Source organism: Diadema antillarum, unplaced genomic scaffold (genome assembly GCF_040938485.1).
Source record: "Diadema antillarum isolate AM-2024a unplaced genomic scaffold, OU_Dant_1.0 scf00000078, whole genome shotgun sequence".
Lineage (NCBI taxonomy): Eukaryota > Metazoa > Echinodermata > Echinoidea > Diadematoida > Diadematidae > Diadema > Diadema antillarum.
This window is the reverse complement of record NW_027270967.1, coordinates 1,497,621-1,517,294: the sequence shown is the minus strand read 5'-3', so window position 1 is coordinate 1,517,294 and position 19,674 is coordinate 1,497,621. Positions and strand designations below refer to the sequence as shown.

General features: G+C 41.3%; 2 protein-coding genes across 2 annotated transcripts; both read right to left on the bottom strand.

Moving 5' to 3' along the window:
* Positions 1 to 255: 255 nt before the first annotated feature.
* LOC139717642 (uncharacterized) lies at positions 256 to 1,243 on the bottom strand. The gene is made up of 2 exons (XM_071629149.1): positions 621 to 1,243; positions 256 to 577 (listed from the first exon to the last, which is right to left on the bottom strand). The coding sequence occupies exons 1-2, from the start codon at positions 1,241 to 1,243 to the stop codon at positions 256 to 258; spliced, it is 945 nt and encodes a 314-aa protein (XP_071485250.1).
* Positions 1,244 to 5,836: 4,593 nt separating this feature from the next.
* Positions 5,837 to 8,509, bottom strand: LOC139717641 (alpha-2,8-sialyltransferase 8B-like). Its single transcript, XM_071629148.1, has 3 exons — positions 8,472 to 8,509; positions 6,802 to 7,350; positions 5,837 to 6,131 (listed from the first exon to the last, which is right to left on the bottom strand). Exons 1-3 carry the CDS (start codon positions 8,507 to 8,509, stop codon positions 5,837 to 5,839), a joined length of 882 nt encoding a protein of 293 aa, XP_071485249.1.
* Between the last annotated feature and the right edge of the window lie 11,165 nt (positions 8,510 to 19,674).

Sequence of the window (19,674 nt, the reverse complement as noted above, 5' to 3'; positions counted from 1 at the left end):
ACTTGCCCAATTCCTCACGAAATACCGCGTCGTGACGTTGCAGGATGTCGTTGACGTCGGTTGTGGCTGCGGCGTTCATGTTATGCACACTTGCCCGATCCAGCCTCAGCTCATGCAGCCAACTTCTACCAAGGAGGCTGGGACCATCTTCTTTGACCACGATGAGCGGGAGCGTTTTCACCTGGCCATTGTAAGCGACGTGCACCTCGACCACGCCCACGACTTCCAATTCGTGGTTGGTATAAGTCCGCAGCTTCATAGTTGGCTTAGTCGTCGTTTAGGCCAATATGTCCGGAACGTCGTCTCCGACATGAGCGAAATAGATGCACCGGTGTCGATTTCCATTCCGACCTCTTGGCTGTCGATATTGACTTTTACTTTCAGTGGGGGCACATTTGACTTGCCGTCCACTCGATACAGCCTGAGATTGCGGTACTCCGCTGGTGGTGGAGCTGAACTCTCGTCCGCCGATTCCGTGCCGGCGTCATTGTCGTCCGCTTTTAACGCTTTCACCTGGCCACCGCTCTTGGGCGGTATTCCGCGTCTTTTGCTTGGACACACGCTGCTAATGTGTCCCCTTTTTTTGGCAATGATGGCAATTGCTGTCCTTGAACCTGTACTTGTCAGATGTGTGTCCGCCCTTTCCACACCGGAAGCACGTTCTGGCCCTGGCTTGTTTCGGCTGAGGCGAGGAAGCCATTTGGTGTACTTCCTCCCTTGGAGCTTGCGCTGTCTGGAGGTCCCGAACATTATTAACAGCCATTTCGATGCTGGCGGCGATTTCCATCGCCTTCCCGAGATTTAAGCTCTTCTCCGCAAGAAGCCGACGTTGGATGCGGTCATCCCGCACGCCGCAAACCAGGCGATCACGTAGTATTACATCAAGCGACGTCCCGAAATTGCAAAACTCTGCTAGAGAACGAAGTGATGCCATGTAGCCCGCTATCGTTTCATTATCCATGCAAAACCGGCTGTTGAATTTACATCTTTGCACTATTTCGCTTGGAATCGGGCAATGATGTGCGTTCATCGCTGCCACGAGATCGTCATACTTCATGGCAGAGGGCTTGGTTGGGGCCACCAGGTTCCGTAGCAATTTGTATGACGAAGGCCCAATGACTGTGAGCAGTGTCGCCTCAGATGTAATGTCATTGGCTTTAAAATAGAGGTCCAGCCGTTCGACGTACTGCGACCATTCCTCTCTCCCCTCCAGAAACTCCTCAATTTTCCCGATGAGAGCCATCCTATACAGTACATGCATAGAGCTACTCAACAGAGAGACTCTGTTAGTAGCTCCATGGTACATGTATAGGTGCATTCGAAAAAATATCCTCGTCGCCAGTGAAGTGACCTGCTATGAACACAATCAAATAGAGAACGATCGACACACTCGGGAGTTAAGAGAGAGATTGACTTTATTGGAAGAGCTGCATTCAGCCAACGCTCGAGACAGACTGACCAAAACACTGAGACTGCCTGGTCATAAATACATCGGTACATTGCTACTACCAGTATGGTGGTCCACCATGATGTGAGGACACCTGTCTCTTTAATCCCTCCGATATACGAGTGATGTGATATTAAGCCCTCTGGCCGACAGAGCTCAGACACCCTGTCTGGTCCGAGTCTAGCCTGATTACATAATATACTACAAAGTCGTTTGATGCTGTATCTTTAAGCAAGTGCTTCTTTGCAGAAGAGAAATGTTCTGCCTCATGTGAGCCCTAGCTGTACTCATAACTATACAATTGCTTGTTTGGGTAGTAAACTTTTTAAAAGCTTCTTACTGACTATCTTAATAATGATTATGTTTAGAATTTAGATTATTATACTAAGATGATTAAAGCTTCTGTATACGTCCAAATCTCCAAATGTTGTAATTGTGTAAGTGATTTTAAGAAGAATTAACATTGTTAGTGTATCTGACTAGTTTTATCTGATATTTTTGCAATGAAAGATAGACAGTGAAATGCAGATAAGCCAAATGATGGTAAGATGAGAAATAAATGGCATAATGAATGATGACCACGAATTTCACCCTTACATGTTAAATTCAGTTCACTTTACTTCAGTCGATTGACTACGTAAATTCTGATTCAACACATATTTTATTTTAAGGAACAGACAAGAAACACGTATTAAGGAATGCGTATTATATTTTGGATCAAAAACTTATCCTCTGGTGATTGGTTGAAAGAGCTTCACGTGATTAAAGGTATTTTCAGCTATCTCAGAAAGTTGACAGTCCATAAAGTACTATTTGCAAAATGACGTCACTTCTATGACGACATTTTGCAAATAGTATACTATTAGCAAAATGATGTCACAAAGCAATTCTGAAATTGTGCGCAGCTTTGCACCGTGACTCTCTGAAATGTAACAATGTATGGTGCACAAAAAGTGTGGCCATTATATTTACAAGCTTTTTTCCAAAAGTGTCTGGGGATCTCAAACTAAAATCACAATCAAAATCACATTTACACATCACAATATTGATTTCAACGCTTTACTTCATATGTTTAGTATACGTGTAACGTAATGATATTCTGTTTTTTATCCAAATTTCAGACTCTGTGCAAAAAAAAAAGAGAGAATAAAATATACAATTCAATCAGACTTAAACCTCTGCCATATTAAGTGTCATTCCATGCTGCCATTATAGTTACAAGCTGTTTTCCAAAAGTGTAGGGGATATCTCAAGGGTGGGGTGAAGTGGGACAGAAATTGTGATTTGATGAATTTTCTGATATTATGGCTATATGACAGGTTGCTCATATTCCTCATGTCCCTAGGCCTACAAGTGTCTTACGTGTTTGGATTCTAACACACACACACACACAAACAAACAGAGAAAAACTTCTGGATGGGGTGAATTGGACCACCCCCCGAAAGAAGTGGGACATTGGTTGGGGTATTATGGGAGAAACAGTAACTATAGACTGATAGACTAAGACAATATTAGAATTATGCACACATGAAGACTTTCATCGCAATATACAGTGGCGGATCCAGGGGGGGGGGGGGGGGGGGCGCAACCGGCGCACGCCCCCCTTTATTTTCGTTAAAAAAAAAGAAATAAAAAGAAAAACAATGAAATGAAACCCGGAAGTGGCACCAGAAATATCAATCACGCCCCTCCCCCCCCCCTTTACAGAATTCCTGGATCCGCCCCTGATATATCCATTATGGTCCGTCAGAGAAAATTATAATTAAAGCGCCTAAAATTTAAACAGAATAATAAGAAAATCTGTGATGTTTTTATCATAGCTTCGAATAGATAAGAGAGAAATGAGAGAGCGATGACCCAGTTTACCCCAGCACCCTCAAAAAATTAAAAATGGCGGCTAACATCACAATTGTGCACATTTTTGCAAATATTTTAAAGGAAATGGTACAGTATTGGTGGAGATGAGAATTGGGCTTTTAATTTCATTTTTGCGAGATACCAAGAAAGCGCTTATGACATAGTACAGAGCATACCATTTTAAGAGGAATTCAAAGATTATCTGATGAATACCGGGTTTGGAATGACTGAAACATCCAAAAGCAAAGTAAAACAAAGCGATCGTAATGAAGTGCTGGTCCCACACTTTATTCGAACTGCAATTTTTTGATCTCAGCCATTTCAAAACCAATTTTCATTTAAAAAAACCCCGTTGAATTCCTCGTACAATTACACACTCTTCCATATTTCATAAGAGGTTTCTAATCATATCACCAAAAATATTAGAAATCTGAAATTAGGTCTCAACCAATCACGATCCCTTTAATGCAAATTATTGTAAGTTATAAGGCCTATACTTATATAGCGTGCTAAGTGACTGCTAACGCTATACAATGAGCCCAGAAAGCATCTCACACTGAATGAAAATACTGCCCAAAAGAAAATCGTTAACAAATAATTCAAAATGAAACACTCCATCAGAGTTGTAACAGAGCTGTTACCGTGTGCTTGTACTTCTTAGTTAAATCTGAAGTTAACTGCAATGAAATGAATAGAAATGTACGAACCTAAAAATAACATTGTAAAAATTACTAACAAAACAATAATATTTATAACAAGAAGGAAACATCAAAGTTAAAGAACTTTGCAGCTGGTACCCCCCCCCCCAAAAAAAAAAACCGAAAAAACACAAACAAGCCAACCCTTTCAACAATACAAAGCATTGTGACGTATTTGTGATATTTATATCTCAGTCATCAAGTGGGCTGAAATCATAGATTTTCTCCTTCCCACCACTAGAGGGCGGACTCTACAATGGTGTCAGTGATTTCATGGGGGCCGCCATTGTACCCACTTAGTAATGGCGTACTTTGCATACTAAGTATGCATTTCTACAGCGCGTATTACGCGAACTTTTGAACTTTTACGCGAGTACGCACTTGATTTTGGCTGCTCCTCTGTTGCTCGTTTGCTAGCGTGTTAGCACGAGGGGTGAGCCTACCGCCTCGTTGTTATTCAGTGCTCCCCGTGCGCTCACAAAACAATACAGTCAGACCGCAACGTCCTGAAAAGCCTTCGCATTTATCGTACGCGTATGCATGGACCTCGCGGACATGAATACGTAATGAGCTGGGAGACCACATTTTTAAAGTGTCTGTAAATCCAAACGACGTTATCAATCTTCATGATTTATACATCGATAAAAAGCTGAAGAGTTGTACTTTGATGAAATTCGACCACTTAAAAGGTTATGACATACATTATAAAATATACTGAACAAGGAAATTATAAAACACACAATTTGCATATTTTTCATTTTTCTTAAGGGGTACACTAGACCAACGAAATTAAGGTGGACCAAAATGGAACAGGTATAAAATGAAAGAGGAAATATCATTCTATGAAAACATAATGACTTTATGTGGACTGATCCTATGAACGGGTAAGGTTGGCGAATAAATCATTGCGTTGTACAGTTAATTTTTGACGAGATTTCAGTTTGCCGCGAATACGCGTTTCTGATTGGTTAATTCCCTTTGAGTGGAGAGTTGAACGAACCTCGCGGAATGACAGTAAACGTGTACTCTACATAACAGAAATACACTGTGTGTAGATGACAGTTTAGGACCCTATGGTGCGTATGTGTGCGCGCGCACAATGTATGTGTGCGCGCTCAGGTTCAGGCAACTGCAGCTAAGATCTCCACGTAAACAACAAGAACAACACTCCACTCTGCTGATCGACAGCTCAACTTTGGCTTGAACTTTGCTTGCACAACTAGATAGAGTAGCGTGCATTAATAAATAGCAGACAAATCAATTAAATGATCTAGCACTAAGTTTGCGCACATAAGTTCTTTGGGGCTCTCTATTTGGTATTAGAATAATTATTCCTTATTAATCCGCTGTATACATCGCCGAGTAATTTATCTAATGATACCCTGGGTAGCGCATGATCATTCATGTTTCTGAAATTGCCACCGTGTACGTACGTACGAAACGAAGTTGTTCACAAAAATGAGTGACAAAAGTAAGCGCTTGTAAGCGCGCTTATAATTGTTGAGTGCGCGCGGCACATGTTTGTTTATTGTGACATCAGAGCCGTGCAATGGAACATATTGGTCAAACAAAATTGCACGGCTCACAGCAAGAGCGTGCAATGGTACTTTTAACTAAATGTCACGGGGTGAGCACTCGACCAATCGAATAGCTACATTCTAAATAGGTGTTGTATAACTTGAAATAATGTACACACCTGATAATCATGCCTGCGTATGTGTGTATGTGTGTGTGTATGTGTGTGTGTCACAATTTTATCGTCAACATGGACCTGATATCTAATGAAATTCAAATAAAAAAATATCATAAAGCAAAAAAGTGTGTCGTTGTGAAGTCACGCGTCTAGCTTACTGCGGTAGTCGTGCTTGTCCCACCTTCCCGCACAATCGTTGATGACCCGCAAGTACCCGTCTTTTTCGAGCGACTGCCACACATCGAACTCTTTGTTGAATGAGTGGGGAGTCTTCGAGTAGTTCTTGGGTGTATTGTCGTAATAGTGATAGCGAAGTGTTCGGTTTGTGGGGTCGACGTAGCGAGGATAGAATCCGAATAACGTTATTCGTCGGCAAAATTTGTGAGCTGCGAGATATATTATCGCACCAGTCGTTGCAGCTCGTACTCTCAGCCATCTAAAAATGAAGATAGGAGATACAAGAATAGTAATTCAGTTGATATCATTATCATTTATAGTAATATTGCGAATGCCCTTACCACGATATATGAGATATTTTGTTCTATCGGTATTAAAGAAAACAAAAAACAAAACAAAAAAACAAAACAAAACAAAAAGCCAAACAATAACGTGAGGCGCTCATTATGTTTCAATGGAACCAAAGAAAAAGAGTTTGCTTCACCATTTATTTAGCTATATCTACTTATTTCGTCGTATCTTTGCACACAACTTCTTTAGCTCAAGGTATCTCCGTCTAAATCAATATCCCAAAAACGAACAAATGAATGAACAACGAAATGAGAAAAAAAAAATATTTCATCTCAACTGTATGAAGGGAAACTTTTGTGTCTTTCCAAAATTGTTCTTAAGTTATACAATTTCACTATTACCGGTACAGAATATCGTTACCTTAATCTTGCACGATAATTTTTTTTTTCATTGTCATGAGGGTCATTGGTGTATCTGAAGTAGGCCCTTTAATGCATTTCGCTAAAATTTTACGTCACCTCCCAAGTCATCAAATTAATTGCCATGTAGAGTTTACTCACAACCATTAATTTTAGAATTGGGCGAGAAAGGAATATCCAAATACAAAGTCAACGGTATAATGAGCAAAGGAAACAAACCTTTGTGTTGTTCTTAATAGGCCTGCAGGACTGTAAGCAAATAAAACCTGCAGGTTGTAATACTCCTTGTAAAACTCCAGTCCCTCCTTGATGAGGTCTACCACCCAATGGGCCTTGAAATACCAAATGACAGTGTTATTAAGACGAAGCATGAGTTTCATCAAACTTTGACATTCGTCTGGTATGTCTTCAAGTGACTTGTTAGTGTACTCTGCCTTGGAGCACGACGACATCGTTTTACTCAGCTCAAAGTTGATCGTAGTTAGATTTGTCTTCGATCCAACGTCTCTTGAATATTCCCCGCCAGCAGGCGCGAGGTTCATCCGTACGACTAGATCCCCCTGGTCGATGACGTCGCCACAGTTGCTTTCATGGAGAACCCCGCTATTTCCGACGATGGAGCAGGAGTCCACCAGTGGGACAGACCTAGTTTGATTGCTCTTGGCCACGTCACTTGCAGACGACAGGATCATCCATTTCTCTGGCGGTATTCCAGGTAGAAATATCTGGATGGTCTCTTCACGAGTGAGGTCCGATACAACTTTATCCCTTCAAAAAGAACCAAAACTAATGGCGAATTAAAGGCATAATTTACCATTTGCAGCTGAAACAGAAAAACATTATTAATGCTTTAAAAATTGTTTTGAAATGTGAGTTAGGGATAGAAACAACCACTGTAAAAATTTGAATCCGTATAATCGATGTTAAAAGGGGACTGTACCGGTATTTTACTTTTTGATATGTTGTTCAGCTTCTAATTCCAAAAGACCAAGCTGTGCAAATAAAAGCGGGATTTCATCGCAGTCTAGTCCGCAATTTCAAATTCAAAATGACCCTTTATTGGTGCTATTTATGCCAATGAGCTGACGAGTAAAATGTCGTGACGTATATCAGGTGCTCAACTAACATACTGATTACAAGCGCTCGCTTACGCGTACGTTAATTCGTACCAAGTAGCAGACGACGCTAAGCCCTAATAAGCTTGCAGGCGGCGCTTGTGTACTGTCCTATCCATGTAGATATCTCAAATTTCACTGAACCAAATTGCACCAAAATCAAAGGATATACTTCTGAGCATATTTTAAAGTACTCTCTTACATTTGAATGAAATAAAAAATCGGAAAGCATCAATATCGACGCCGACTTTCAAGCCGTCACTCAAAACAAACTCACTTTTCGCGAGAGATCTTGGCGAACGCGACCTGCACAATCTAGAAGTGAAGCTAGCCGACTAGTACTGTGCGAACGGGGATTTACGTGAGAACTAAACTTAAAAGTGTAATGATTGTGGCGATTTGCGTGATTTAGGAACTATATTTTTCATGCAATTTGCAACAAATAATTAATAAACTGACCTTTTCTTCTGCTCCCGATTACTTGAAAGACTTGTCGCATGATATTAGATGGCTAACTTCAGTATGTGCGTGCGTAGGCAGTTAGGGCCTACGCCGCGATCACTCATGTTTAACACATAGAGCTGGTTATTTTTAGCGACATAAAAGTAGACATCTACACTTACGCTTCCCAACAAGCGACTTAGTTCAAATTTACGTGAGCAATTGGATATGAGTCATAAAGTATTTCCTGTGATTTTGGTGCAATTTGGTAAGGTGAATTTTGAGATATCTACATGGATACGGAAGTAGGCCCTACGCTAGCACTATACCTACACTACAGCGCCAGCGCTGGGATCGCGAAGCGGCGGCATTGTTAGTATCTACGTGGTCAGGCCACTCTTCCGAGACATGGGTCCTACTAAAACTAATTATATTCCACATACTAAGAATGTTGCAATAGGATTAGTCCAGAGCTGATCACGTGATGAAGCGTAGTTTTGCTCATCACATCACTTTAGAAGATAAGTTCGTTACACTCTATGTTGATAGTCCCTTTTGTTTCGCTGATTTCCACACAGTCCACACAGTCCTAACGCAAGATGAGTATACGCGCGAAATAAAAGTGCGTTGCACTGTGGACTATCATGTGACCTAGGTTATACAAATGATTCACAGGACAGAGTGCGTTAGTGGAGGCGTAGCGCACTCGGGGGCATCCCACGAGACCGACATCAATAATAGGTCCATGAGTCATACAGCTCACGAGTTATACGGCTCAGGAGTCATACAGCCAATGAGTTCGACACTACGCACAAAAGGCTCATGAGACCGACACTAAGCAAACATAGCCCACGAGACCGACACTAAGCAATAAAGGCTCATGAGACCGACACTAAGCAAAGAAAGCCCACGAGACCGAGAGTAGGCAAAAAAGGCCCACGAGACCGACACTAAGCTAAAAAGGCTCACGAGACCGACACTAAGCAAAGAAACCTCACGAGACCGACAGTAGGCAAAGAAGGCTCACGAGACCGACAGGATAAACAGCGCCATCTACATGTCAGTCACCTGTACAGGGTGTTCCATGAACGGAAAAATAACATACTGGCCGGTTGTAATTTGTAAATTTTAATGAACGACATCAAACATGTATTTCTAGATACTTCTGGTGGGGGGGGGGGGGGGGGGGGGCAAGTGTGGGAGCGACATTGTTATCAAGTAGAAAAATAGAATTGTATTCTTCATGCTCCCCCCCCCCCCAAAAAAAAAAAATAATAGAAGAATTAGTATTCTTCATCCCACCCCAAAAAAAAAGACAAAAAAAAAAACCCACAAATGAATTAAAAAGAGAGCAAGAACGATGTACGGATTAATTTTAAAGCTTTGATAATGCCATCGTGCTATTTTAATAGGCTTTCCCAGTTTTTAGCTAGAAGATGGACAGGAGATAATTTTTACCTCTTCTCTTTCCCGATTCACTAGTTACTTATTCTATTTTAGATTTTCTACCCTCCTGCATGGAAGTTTTGCAGTAAGATCTATTTGTAATTTTCTCTGTAACTGTAATGTAATGCTACTGATTAAAACGTTTTATATCGCAGGGATTCACCTCAATTTGTGGCTTGTGTTATTCTCCTCCACACAGTACATTTTTCGTGAAATACAATAGCTGTTTTCATGGATGCATCTAAATTTTTCCGAATCCCTTACGCTGCCTTAATAGACTATTACGTTATTTGTATTTCTAATTAATACTAATTCAACACCCTCGCAGGTTTACTGTGGAAAGATCTGTTATACGCTTTTACTGTACTTTGTTCATTTTTTTCACAAACAAACACCCATGCAAACACAATTAAAGATCCTGATCATTTCAGGGGGGAGGGGGGGGGGGGGGGGGGGGGGGGCAACTGATGGAGTTACACCCTGCCGGAGATGGCAACTCTTCTTTTCCATCTCTCATATCTTCCTATGCTAAGTATCAGGACACCCTATACAATTTATTGGTCTATAGGTGGCGCTGTTCATCCTGTCGGTCTCGTGGGCCTTCTTTGCTTAGTGTCGGTCTCGTGAACCTCTTTTGCGTAATGTCGGTCTCGTGAGCCTTGTATGCGTAGCGTCGGTCTCGTGGACCTTTTAAGTGTAGTGTCGGTCTCGTGGGCTTTGTTTGCTTACTGTCGGTCTCATGAGCCTTTTGTGCGTAGTGTTGGTCTCGTGAGCCGTATAACTCCTGGGCTTATTTTACTTGATGTCGAACTCGTGGGCTTTATTTACTCAGTGTCGAACTCGTGGGCTGTATAACTGGTGGGCTGTATGACTTGTGAGCTGTATGACTCGTGGGCTGTATGACTTGTGAGCTGTATAACTTGTGGGCTGTATGACTCGTGGGTGTCGGTCTCGTGACGTGCACCCGCGCACTCGAGGGTATTTACAATTAGTACAGTGTACTATGTCGAAATATTGGATCCCGTGAGATTTTCGTGCCAAAATTGATTTTTTTTTTGGCTAACTTGGTCAATTTGGGGGTGCTGAATCCAAAAAACTTTGGTTCCATTTTTTCCGACCACTTCTTCAGCCGCCATTTTGAATTTCAAAATGGCCGCCATAGCAAACTGTATTTTTGACCCAATTCTCATAATGTGAGCATCATAGAAGGCTCAAATTTGATGAAAAAAGCATGTTTATGATGTCAGACATTCTGGTACACCATTGTCTGATACTGCTGATAGTATTAATACAATATTTAGGCAGCCATCTTGAAATTCAAAATGGCCGCCATAACTAAATATATTTTACCCATATCTAAGGTTGTATAAGTATTATGGAAAGTATAAATTCGGGGTAAAAAGCATGCTTGTGATGTCAGGCATACTAACATATACATTTTTTTTTAAAATCATGGATTATTTCATTGGCGGCCATCTTGAAATTCAAAATGGCCACCATAACAAATGTAATTGGGCCTGTATCTCATATCGTATACATTGAGTAAGGTTGTAATTCGGGGCAAAGAGCATGCGTATGCTATCAGACATTCTGAAACATCTTTTTCTGAAACGATGGTTCATTTTGATATTGAAGGTGGCCATCTTGAAATTCAAAATGGCCGCCATACCAAAACGTATATTTTGACCAATATCTCATGTTGCTAGGGGCTGTTGTAAGCAATAAACAAAATTCACATTTCGGGCATAAACCAGGCTTATAATGTTGCACATTCAGATGCACTTTTCCCCTCCCTGAAATTGCAGATCACTTTCGAGGCGACCATCTTAACATTTAAAATGGCTGCTTTTCAGCTAATATCTCTGGTTACAAGCAATTAATGTCTATGGTGGCTTACAGTGTACATTCTTTTAAAAACACACACATAGGGCCTATACATTCTGTAATAATGGATTATTCGCATTGGCCGCCACTCTTGAAATTCAAGATGGATTTCGACCATATTTGGTACTGTAAGATCATTAAACTGCAAACCCAAGCACGCTGGAACACTCATGTGTAAGTCAATCACTTCAGTGAATTGCGTAGGCGGGACTACTTCCTGTCCCGTAGGTACACTGTCATGTTGAAATGCAAAATGGCAGCCATGGGAAACATTCCTTTAAAAGCGTAGCGTTTAGATAAAAATTGTGAATGGGAAATCATGTGATTCTGACGTCAAAACAAATGACTTTCAAAATAACCCCTTAATAATCGTGTCTGAGTGACTAAATGCCCCGTTTAGACAATTTGGTTGTGAGTTGACAATATTAGCCCTATATTCTAAAAATTTGTGGGATAGTCACTTTAATAGATATAATGTCTTCTAGGCTCATTCCCTGCATGAGTTTTTGAAGTCACAGCACTTTAAGGCTGTACACGGGGAGGATTGGTTCTATAAAATTCTTCCAGAAACAATGACTTTTGCATTTCGTTGGTGTACGAAGCTCCAAGTATTTAATTTAATAGTTTATGGATACCCTCTGGAAATAGCTACAACGTAATATATCATATTTCCCTGTGGGCAGAGGCACAAATTAGGTTGTAAGAGTTGACGAGGTTTGCTCTCTCGATGTGTTGTATCAAGACTCTACTAGGATAAAGCGGGAGATTATCCTGGTTGAAGTCATCCACGCCAAACTTCTGGAAGACATGGACTGTGTCATTTCACATTCTGCATGATTCCAGGTTCAGATACTTCTTGGTCCATCTGCTCTTTGAGACATCCTCAAATTTTCAACTTCAGCCAGCACCATGAAAGGCATGAAAAAGCAGACCTTTATAGTTGTTTTTTTTTCACAACAAACTGCAGAACATAATCTCTCAATAATGTCAATTGTACTTTTATCATTTTAACAATTTTCCAGTGATGGAGCAGACATCATGCATTGCAGTAAGTAAAGCAAACTTACAAGATCCACCAGGAGAATTGAAATGTCAGTGTATACGTAATAATCATCAATATCTCTGATTTTCCCGTTGCTCTTGAAGTAGCATCTAATACATAAAATGGAATGAGGCTATCTGTTTCCTCGTTGTGAGTGACGGGTGACAGCTCCCATGGCATCTTTGATGAACCCTTTGTTTCTTTTCTTTCCGTGATGTGGTCTCTGTGTCAGATAGAAATGACTGCTCAGTATTTCAACTTTCAGGCCGATTATTTGGCTCAGTTTTGTGGATTTCTAAGGCATGGGTATGAAAATGAACCTTTGTTAGTGAGAATGACGAGGGCCATGAAATTATGAGATGAAGAGTGATTGTGGAATTACTTAGAACTTATACCTTCCGATAATTGTATCGTCCAGCAATGACTGGATAATGACAGGTCTATTAGACTGTAGAACCAGTAGAAATGTTTTGAGAAGTTGGTGATCCTCTTATGCTTAATGACTTTGGATCCAATCTTATACATGGTGTATTTTGATTGCACGAGCTGAATGTCTGGCCTTTTCATACTATCCGAGAAATGAATATATTTTCATTCTCTTAGATGCGAATTTAGTACAGAAGATGAAAACTGCCCTTTTCATCTGTTTGTAGAATATCCCCCTTGCATGTTTCCGATAGCTGAATGCCAAACACCACATTCATCAGCTTCAAGGCAGTGACAATTTTTGAGATTACCCTCATGTGATGGTCTTCTAAATTGAGGAATTCTGATGCATGCAAAGTGCCACAGAACTGAGCTATTATTGCTCCTTTGTTGTTTTAGAATCATAGGCTGTACAGCAGTAAGCATCTTGGAAGTCTTAATGATTGAAGATGAACACACAAGGGCAATCAGGAAAGAGGCTACTCATTCCTTATTCATTCTGCATTATTCCAGAAATATATCTAGTGTCTAGCAAATCTAGTTTCAGTTTGTGGCCAACAAACAAGCTTGTGAATGGGGTGTCTGGTAGGGTGACCGTGGCATTTCTTGCCATTGCGAGACTTTTCCTTGTTTGTCTTCAATCTCTCGAGGCAGCATCAAGTTTTTGAAGATCACCTTCAATTGCATCAATGGTTGCTTTTGTACAAATATTTTACTGACTTGGATTAAATGTAATCATTAACGAGGTTCCACGATGCAAAGTGATGTGTTCCCTGAGAGGCAAAAACAAACCGCTTTTGCGCGCAATTCTGGAACCGCATATACCCGCCTGGCTATATGGGATGTAACGCTTACATGCTTACTTGCCCACATGTATGGGACAGGGGTATGTCCCCCCCCCCCCTTGCTCAGTTTTTGCCCCTCAGCATGGCTTGATGACATCATTGGAACCTCGTCCTTACATTTTGCATTTATGGCGACCATTTTGAGAGATGGCTGTCATTTTTAATTGAGAGATGGCTGTCATTCTGCTTGAAATGGAAATGAATTCGGTCTAGCTAGAACTATTCTGGCATATTCATCTAAGGAGCTTATTTTTGCCCCCCCCCCAAAAAAAAAATAGTAATGATAATAATGATAATAAAAATAAATGAATAAACAAAGAAAATAAAATAAATATGTATATAATTATATGAATAAAAGGGAAAAAATATGGCTACAAACGGCAGCGTTTGGACTGTAAAATGTCAAAATTTTCAAGCTCGCTCGCTTCGCTCGCTCGCATCCAGCAGTTGAGCCCAGTGCGCCTCCCCCTTAATTTCTAAAGCGAAAAACATAGCTACGACGGCAGTTGTTGGACTCTAAATGTCAAAATTTTCAAGCTCGCTCGCTTCGCTAGCTCGCATTGAATCGTTATGCCATTCTCCTAATGTTGCTGACAGTAATTGCCAGTAGTTGCGCCCGATGCCCCCACCCCTTCATTTCCAATGCGGAAGATAAATATAGCTACAAACGGGAGTTTTGGGACTGTAAAATGTCAAAATTTTCAAGCTCGCTCGCTTCGCTCGCTCGCATTGAATCGTTATGCCACTCTCCTAATGTTGCTGCCAGTAATTGCCAGCAGTTGCGTCCGATGCCCCCCCTTAATTTCCAAAGCGAAAGATATAGCTACAAACGGGAGTTTCGGACTGTAAAATGTCAAAATTCTCAAGCTCGCTCGCTTTGCTCGCTCGCATTGAATCGTTATGCCATTCTCCTAATGTTGCTGCCAGTAATTGCCAGCAGTTGCGCCCGATGCGTCGCCCCATTAATTTCCAAAGTGAAAGATAAAGCAACAAACCCAAGTTTTGGGAATGTAGAATGTCAACGTTTTCAAGCTTGCTCGCTTCGCTTGCTCGCATTGAATCGTTATGCCATCCTCCTAATGTTGCTGCCAATAATTGCCAGCAGTTGCGCCCGATGCGCCCCCATTTATTTCAAAGCGAAATATGTAGCTACAAACCCAAGTTTTGGGACTGCAGAATGTCAAAATTTTCAAGCTCGCTCGCTTCGCTCGCTCGCATTGAATCGTTATGCCATTCTCCTAATGTTGCTGACAGTAATTGCCAGTAGTTGCGCCCGATGCCCCCACCCCTTCATTTCCAAAGCGAAAGATAAATATAGCTACAAACGGGAGTTTTGGGACTGTAAAATGTCAAAATTTTCAAGCTTGCTCGCTTCGCTCGCTTGCATTGAATCGTTATGCCATTCTCCTAATGTTGCTGCCAATAATTGCCAGCAGTTGCGCCCGATGCGCCCCCATTTATTTCAAAGCGAAATATGTAGCTACAATTAAAACTCCAGTTTTGGAACTGTAGAATATCAAAAATTTCAAGCTCGCTCGCTTCGCTCGCTCGCATTTTATTGTTATGCCATTCACCTTATGTTGCTGACAGTATATAATTTGTCGATCGTTTCACACCGTCATTCCATAATCCATGTAAGGAAAACTTACAATGTTATCAAGGACTGCGTTGTTAAATGTATCACATTCCTTAATGTATTGTAGTCCCATTATTGCTCACGCACACACGCACAAGCATACAGACCGTCAAAATTACTTTATGGTTCCCCCCCCCCATGTTTCGACCCACCGTACGCCACTTTACATATATATAATAGATGTGTGTGCGTGCGTGTGTGTGTGTGTGTGTGTATATATGTGTATATTGTGCAACATTGCATGGTCTAATCTTGAGCCCCCTCCAATGTTTGCCCCCCCCCCCCCAATCCAAAACTGCTTCCGGCGCGCCTGGCTTACAATGTAGTATTATATGTTTTCTATATAGCAGCCATCTTGAATTTCAACATGGTTACCTGTCTAATGATTCACAATTAGGAAACAGCTGTACTGGAACGTTGGACACCACAAGCATGCGCATTCTTGAAAATTTGATGCTTCTACAATAATTGCAACCTAGGATATGGGTAAAAACGCTATGGTGGCCATTTTGAAATTCAAGATGGCAGCCTACAAACTGGAAAAAACAATGCACAATATTAGAAAAAGATATATCAGAGTGTCTGACATCACAACGTGGCATTCTGAACCAAATTTGAAGCTTCTACAATGCTCACTTTATGAGATATGGGTCAAATTACAGTTTCCCATGGCGGCCATTTTGAAATTCAAGATGGCAGCCTAGAAATTGTATCAAAACAATCCACAATATCAGGAAAAGATATATCAGAGTGTCTGACACCACACTCATACAATTTGCACCAAATTTGAAGCTTCAACAATGCTCACTTTATGATATATGGGTCAAAATACAGTTTGCTATGGCGGCCATTTTGAAATTCAAAATGGCGGCTGAAGACGTGGTTGGAAAAAAGGGAACCAAAGTTTTTTGGACTCAGCACCCCCAAATTGACAAAGTTAGCTAAAAAATCAATTTTGGCACAAAAATCTCACGGGATTACATAGTAGCCTCTACTAAATTGTGCAACATGCACTATACATTGTAAATACCTGAGAGTGAGCTACATTTCCACTAACGCCACGAAATAATCCTGTGCATCATTTGTTTTATAAAATGGGTCGAAAACTAACAGCATTTTTCACGTACCTTTGTGGGTCAATACCAGTCAGCTACAGTAGCACTCGCTCGAGAGAGTCGAGTCAAGCACGTCGCACTCGGAAATCCCGCACATGTAAGTACTGTACGTATAAGAGTACTGTATACGTACGCCACATATTATATTATGCACACAAGAAAGGCCGGCCGGCAGCCCGAACTAGAAGTTGTTTTCAGGATTGACAGCGCGAATAGTATAGCGCGCGACGCACTTGTAACAACTGATTGAGTGCGCACTGGTACTGCAGTGCAATGGTACTAAAGTAATCAAACCCCACGTGACTCATTTCAGCGCTTCCTATTGGCTACGTTCTTGAGCCCATTTTATAACACTTGATAGTACACAGTGCAACGCACTCTCACTTCGGTGCCGCGCGGTGTGCGCAGCAAATTCATTGTTTTGTCATCTACGCGCACACGTAGCATAAGCCGTAAGGATACCTACAGACAGCACGGTTTCAGATGTGGAATAAAATGGGAATTTCTAGGACCCTAGATGTGGAATGTAAAGCAAATAATCAACTTTTAGTTTTATGCAATGATACAAACTGTCACTTCCTCGGCGATCTGAATGTGTGCGCTATCTTTCCTCAGCTGCGCTTCGGAAAGATAGCTCCATCCAGATCGCCTCGGAAATGATAGTTTGTCCCATCACCTTCATCAACGTTGATTACTAACAGTTGTTAGTATTTGCTTACTGTTAGATCTAACGTTAGTCGTTGGTGTGAATAAAATCACCACGAGAATTATCTCGGCTACAAAAAACATAAAGCAGATACCTTACCTACAAAATTTAGCACAGGAACAACAGTCCCTGCGGGACAAGGATCTAGATCTAGACCTTGGGATCTAGCTTTTGTCTGGACTTTCTTCAAGTTCTGGCAGCGGGGGTATGTACCGGTATACCACAACGTTTTAGCTGTGCCTTATTAGCGCTGTGCACGTACAGCTGTCAACGGCGACGCGAGGGAGTGTAGGTACCCTACTCATCAAAAATTCGACTGTCACGTACTCCTTGGCTGCTCAGTAGTCCTAGTCCTAGCTAGTCTAGAGTCTATGAGCACTTTACGGGTGCGGTTTTCTTCTAAGTAGGCGTAATTCGTGCATGCCGTTGAAGAGAGTCTATTCGGATTTAGATTTTAAGAATCACACACAGCCCTCATCTACGTTACGTAGATAGTAAGCAAATAATCAATGTTGGTGAAGGTGATAGGACAAACTATCACTTCCGAGGCGATCTGGATGTAGCTATCTTTCCGAAGCGCAGCTGAGGAAAGATAGCGTACACATTCAGATCGCCGAGGAAGTGATAGTTTGTCTCATTGCCTGAAACTAAAAGTTGATTATTTGCTTTATATTCCACATCTAGGGTCCTAGAAATTCCCATTTTATTCCACATCTGAAACTGTTTTAGCTGTCTTTGGGTATCTTTAGGGCTTAGGCTACTTGTGCGCTAGATGACAAAATAATAAATTTGCTGCGCGCACCGCGCGGCACCGACGTGAAAGTGCGTTGCACTGTGTACTATCAAGTGACCTAGGTCACATGATAGTCCACAGTGCAACGCACTTTTATTTCACGCGTACTCATCTTGCGTTAGGACTTTGTGGACTGTGTGGAGATCAGCGAAACAAAAGGGAATATCAACATAAACGAACTTTTCTTCTCAGGAGATGTGATGGGCAAAACTACGCTTCATCTCGTGATCAGCTCTGGACCAATCCTATAGCAAGATTCTTAGTATGTGGAATATAATTCAGATTATATTCCACATAGTAAGAATGTTGCAATAGGATTGGTCCAGAGCTGATCACGTGATGAAGCGTAGTTTTGCCCATCACATCTCCTGAGAAGAAAAGTTCGTTACACTACAATTATGTTGATAGTCCCTTTTGTTTCGCTGATCTCCACACAGTCCACAAAGTCCTAACGCAAGATGAGTACGCGCGAAATAAAAGTGCGTTGCACTGTGGACTATCATGTGACCTAGGTCACTTGATAGTACACAGTGCAACGCACTTTCACTTCTGTGCCGCGCGGTGTGCGCAGCAAATTCATTGTTTTGTCATCTAGCGCACAAGTAGCCTAAGCCCTAAAGATACCTAAAGACAACTAAAACGGTTTCAGATGTGGAATAAAATGGGAATTTCTAGGACCCTAGATGTGGAATATAAAGCAAATAATCAACTTTTAGTTTCAGGCAATGAGACAAACTATCACTTCCTCGGCGATCTGAATGTGTACGCTATCTTTCCTCAGCTGCGCTTCGGAAAGATAGCTACATCCAGATCGCCTCGGAAGTGATAGTTTGTCCCATCACCTTCACCAACGTTGACTATTTGCTTATTATATTCCACATACTAAGAATCTTGCTAAAGATTGGTCAAGAGCTGATCACATGATAATGCGTTGTTTTGCCCATCACATCACCCGAGAAGAAAAGTTCGTTACACTCCATGATGATAGTCATTTTGTTTCGCTGATCTCTTAGTCCACACAGTCCTAACGCGTGATATAACTTACAATTTTGAGTATGCGCGAAATGAAAGTGCGTTGCACTGTGGTCTATCATTTGACCTGGGTCAAGTGATAGACCACAGTGCAACGCACTTTTATTTCAGTGCTACGCGTGGGGCGCAGAGCAAACTTGTTGTTTTGTCATCTACGCGCATACGTCATAAAGAAATCTACGTATCCTAAGCCCTGAGGATATCATAACACAGCTAAAACGGTTTCAGATGTGGAATTAGATGGGAATATCTAGGACCCTAGATGTGGAATATAAAGCAAATACATGTAATCAAATTTAGTTTCAGGCAGTGAGACAAACTATCACTTCCTCGGCGATCTGAATGTATACGGTATCTTTCCTCAGCTGCGCTTCGGAAAGATAGCTACATCCAGATCGCCTCGAAAGTGATAGTTTGTCCCATCACCTTCACCAACGTTGATTATTTGCTTACTGTCGAACAATATAGTGTACTAGTAGGCTATGTATCGCTCAATGCATAGTTAGTGTGACGTTACTCACACACAGTTTCCTATAGGCAGCACGTTCGGATGACGACGCCAATTTCATTTTGTATATCTGGAATTTTCCCCACAAATTTTATCTAAATAA

Bases quoted from the DNA above. Each gene is read 5' to 3' on its own strand.
- LOC139717641 (XM_071629148.1), bottom strand. From the start codon at position 8,509: ATGCCGCCGCTTCGCGATCCCAGCGCTGGCGCTGTAGT. The intron at 7,351-8,471 runs GTAGGTATAGTG...TTCTTTTTGAAG, and splicing joins CCCAGCGCTGGCGCTGTAGT to GGATAAAGTTGTATCGGACC. The intron at 6,132-6,801 runs GTTTGTTTCCTT...CTTCATTTTTAG, and splicing joins CTATTAAGAACAACACAAAG to ATGGCTGAGAGTACGAGCTG.
- LOC139717642 (XM_071629149.1), bottom strand. From the start codon at position 1,243: ATGGCTCTCATCGGGAAAATTGAGGAGTTTCTGGAGGGGAGAGAGGAA. The intron at 578-620 runs GTACAGGTTCAA...TGCCAAAAAAAG, and splicing joins GGCGGACACACATCTGACAA to GGGACACATTAGCAGCGTGT.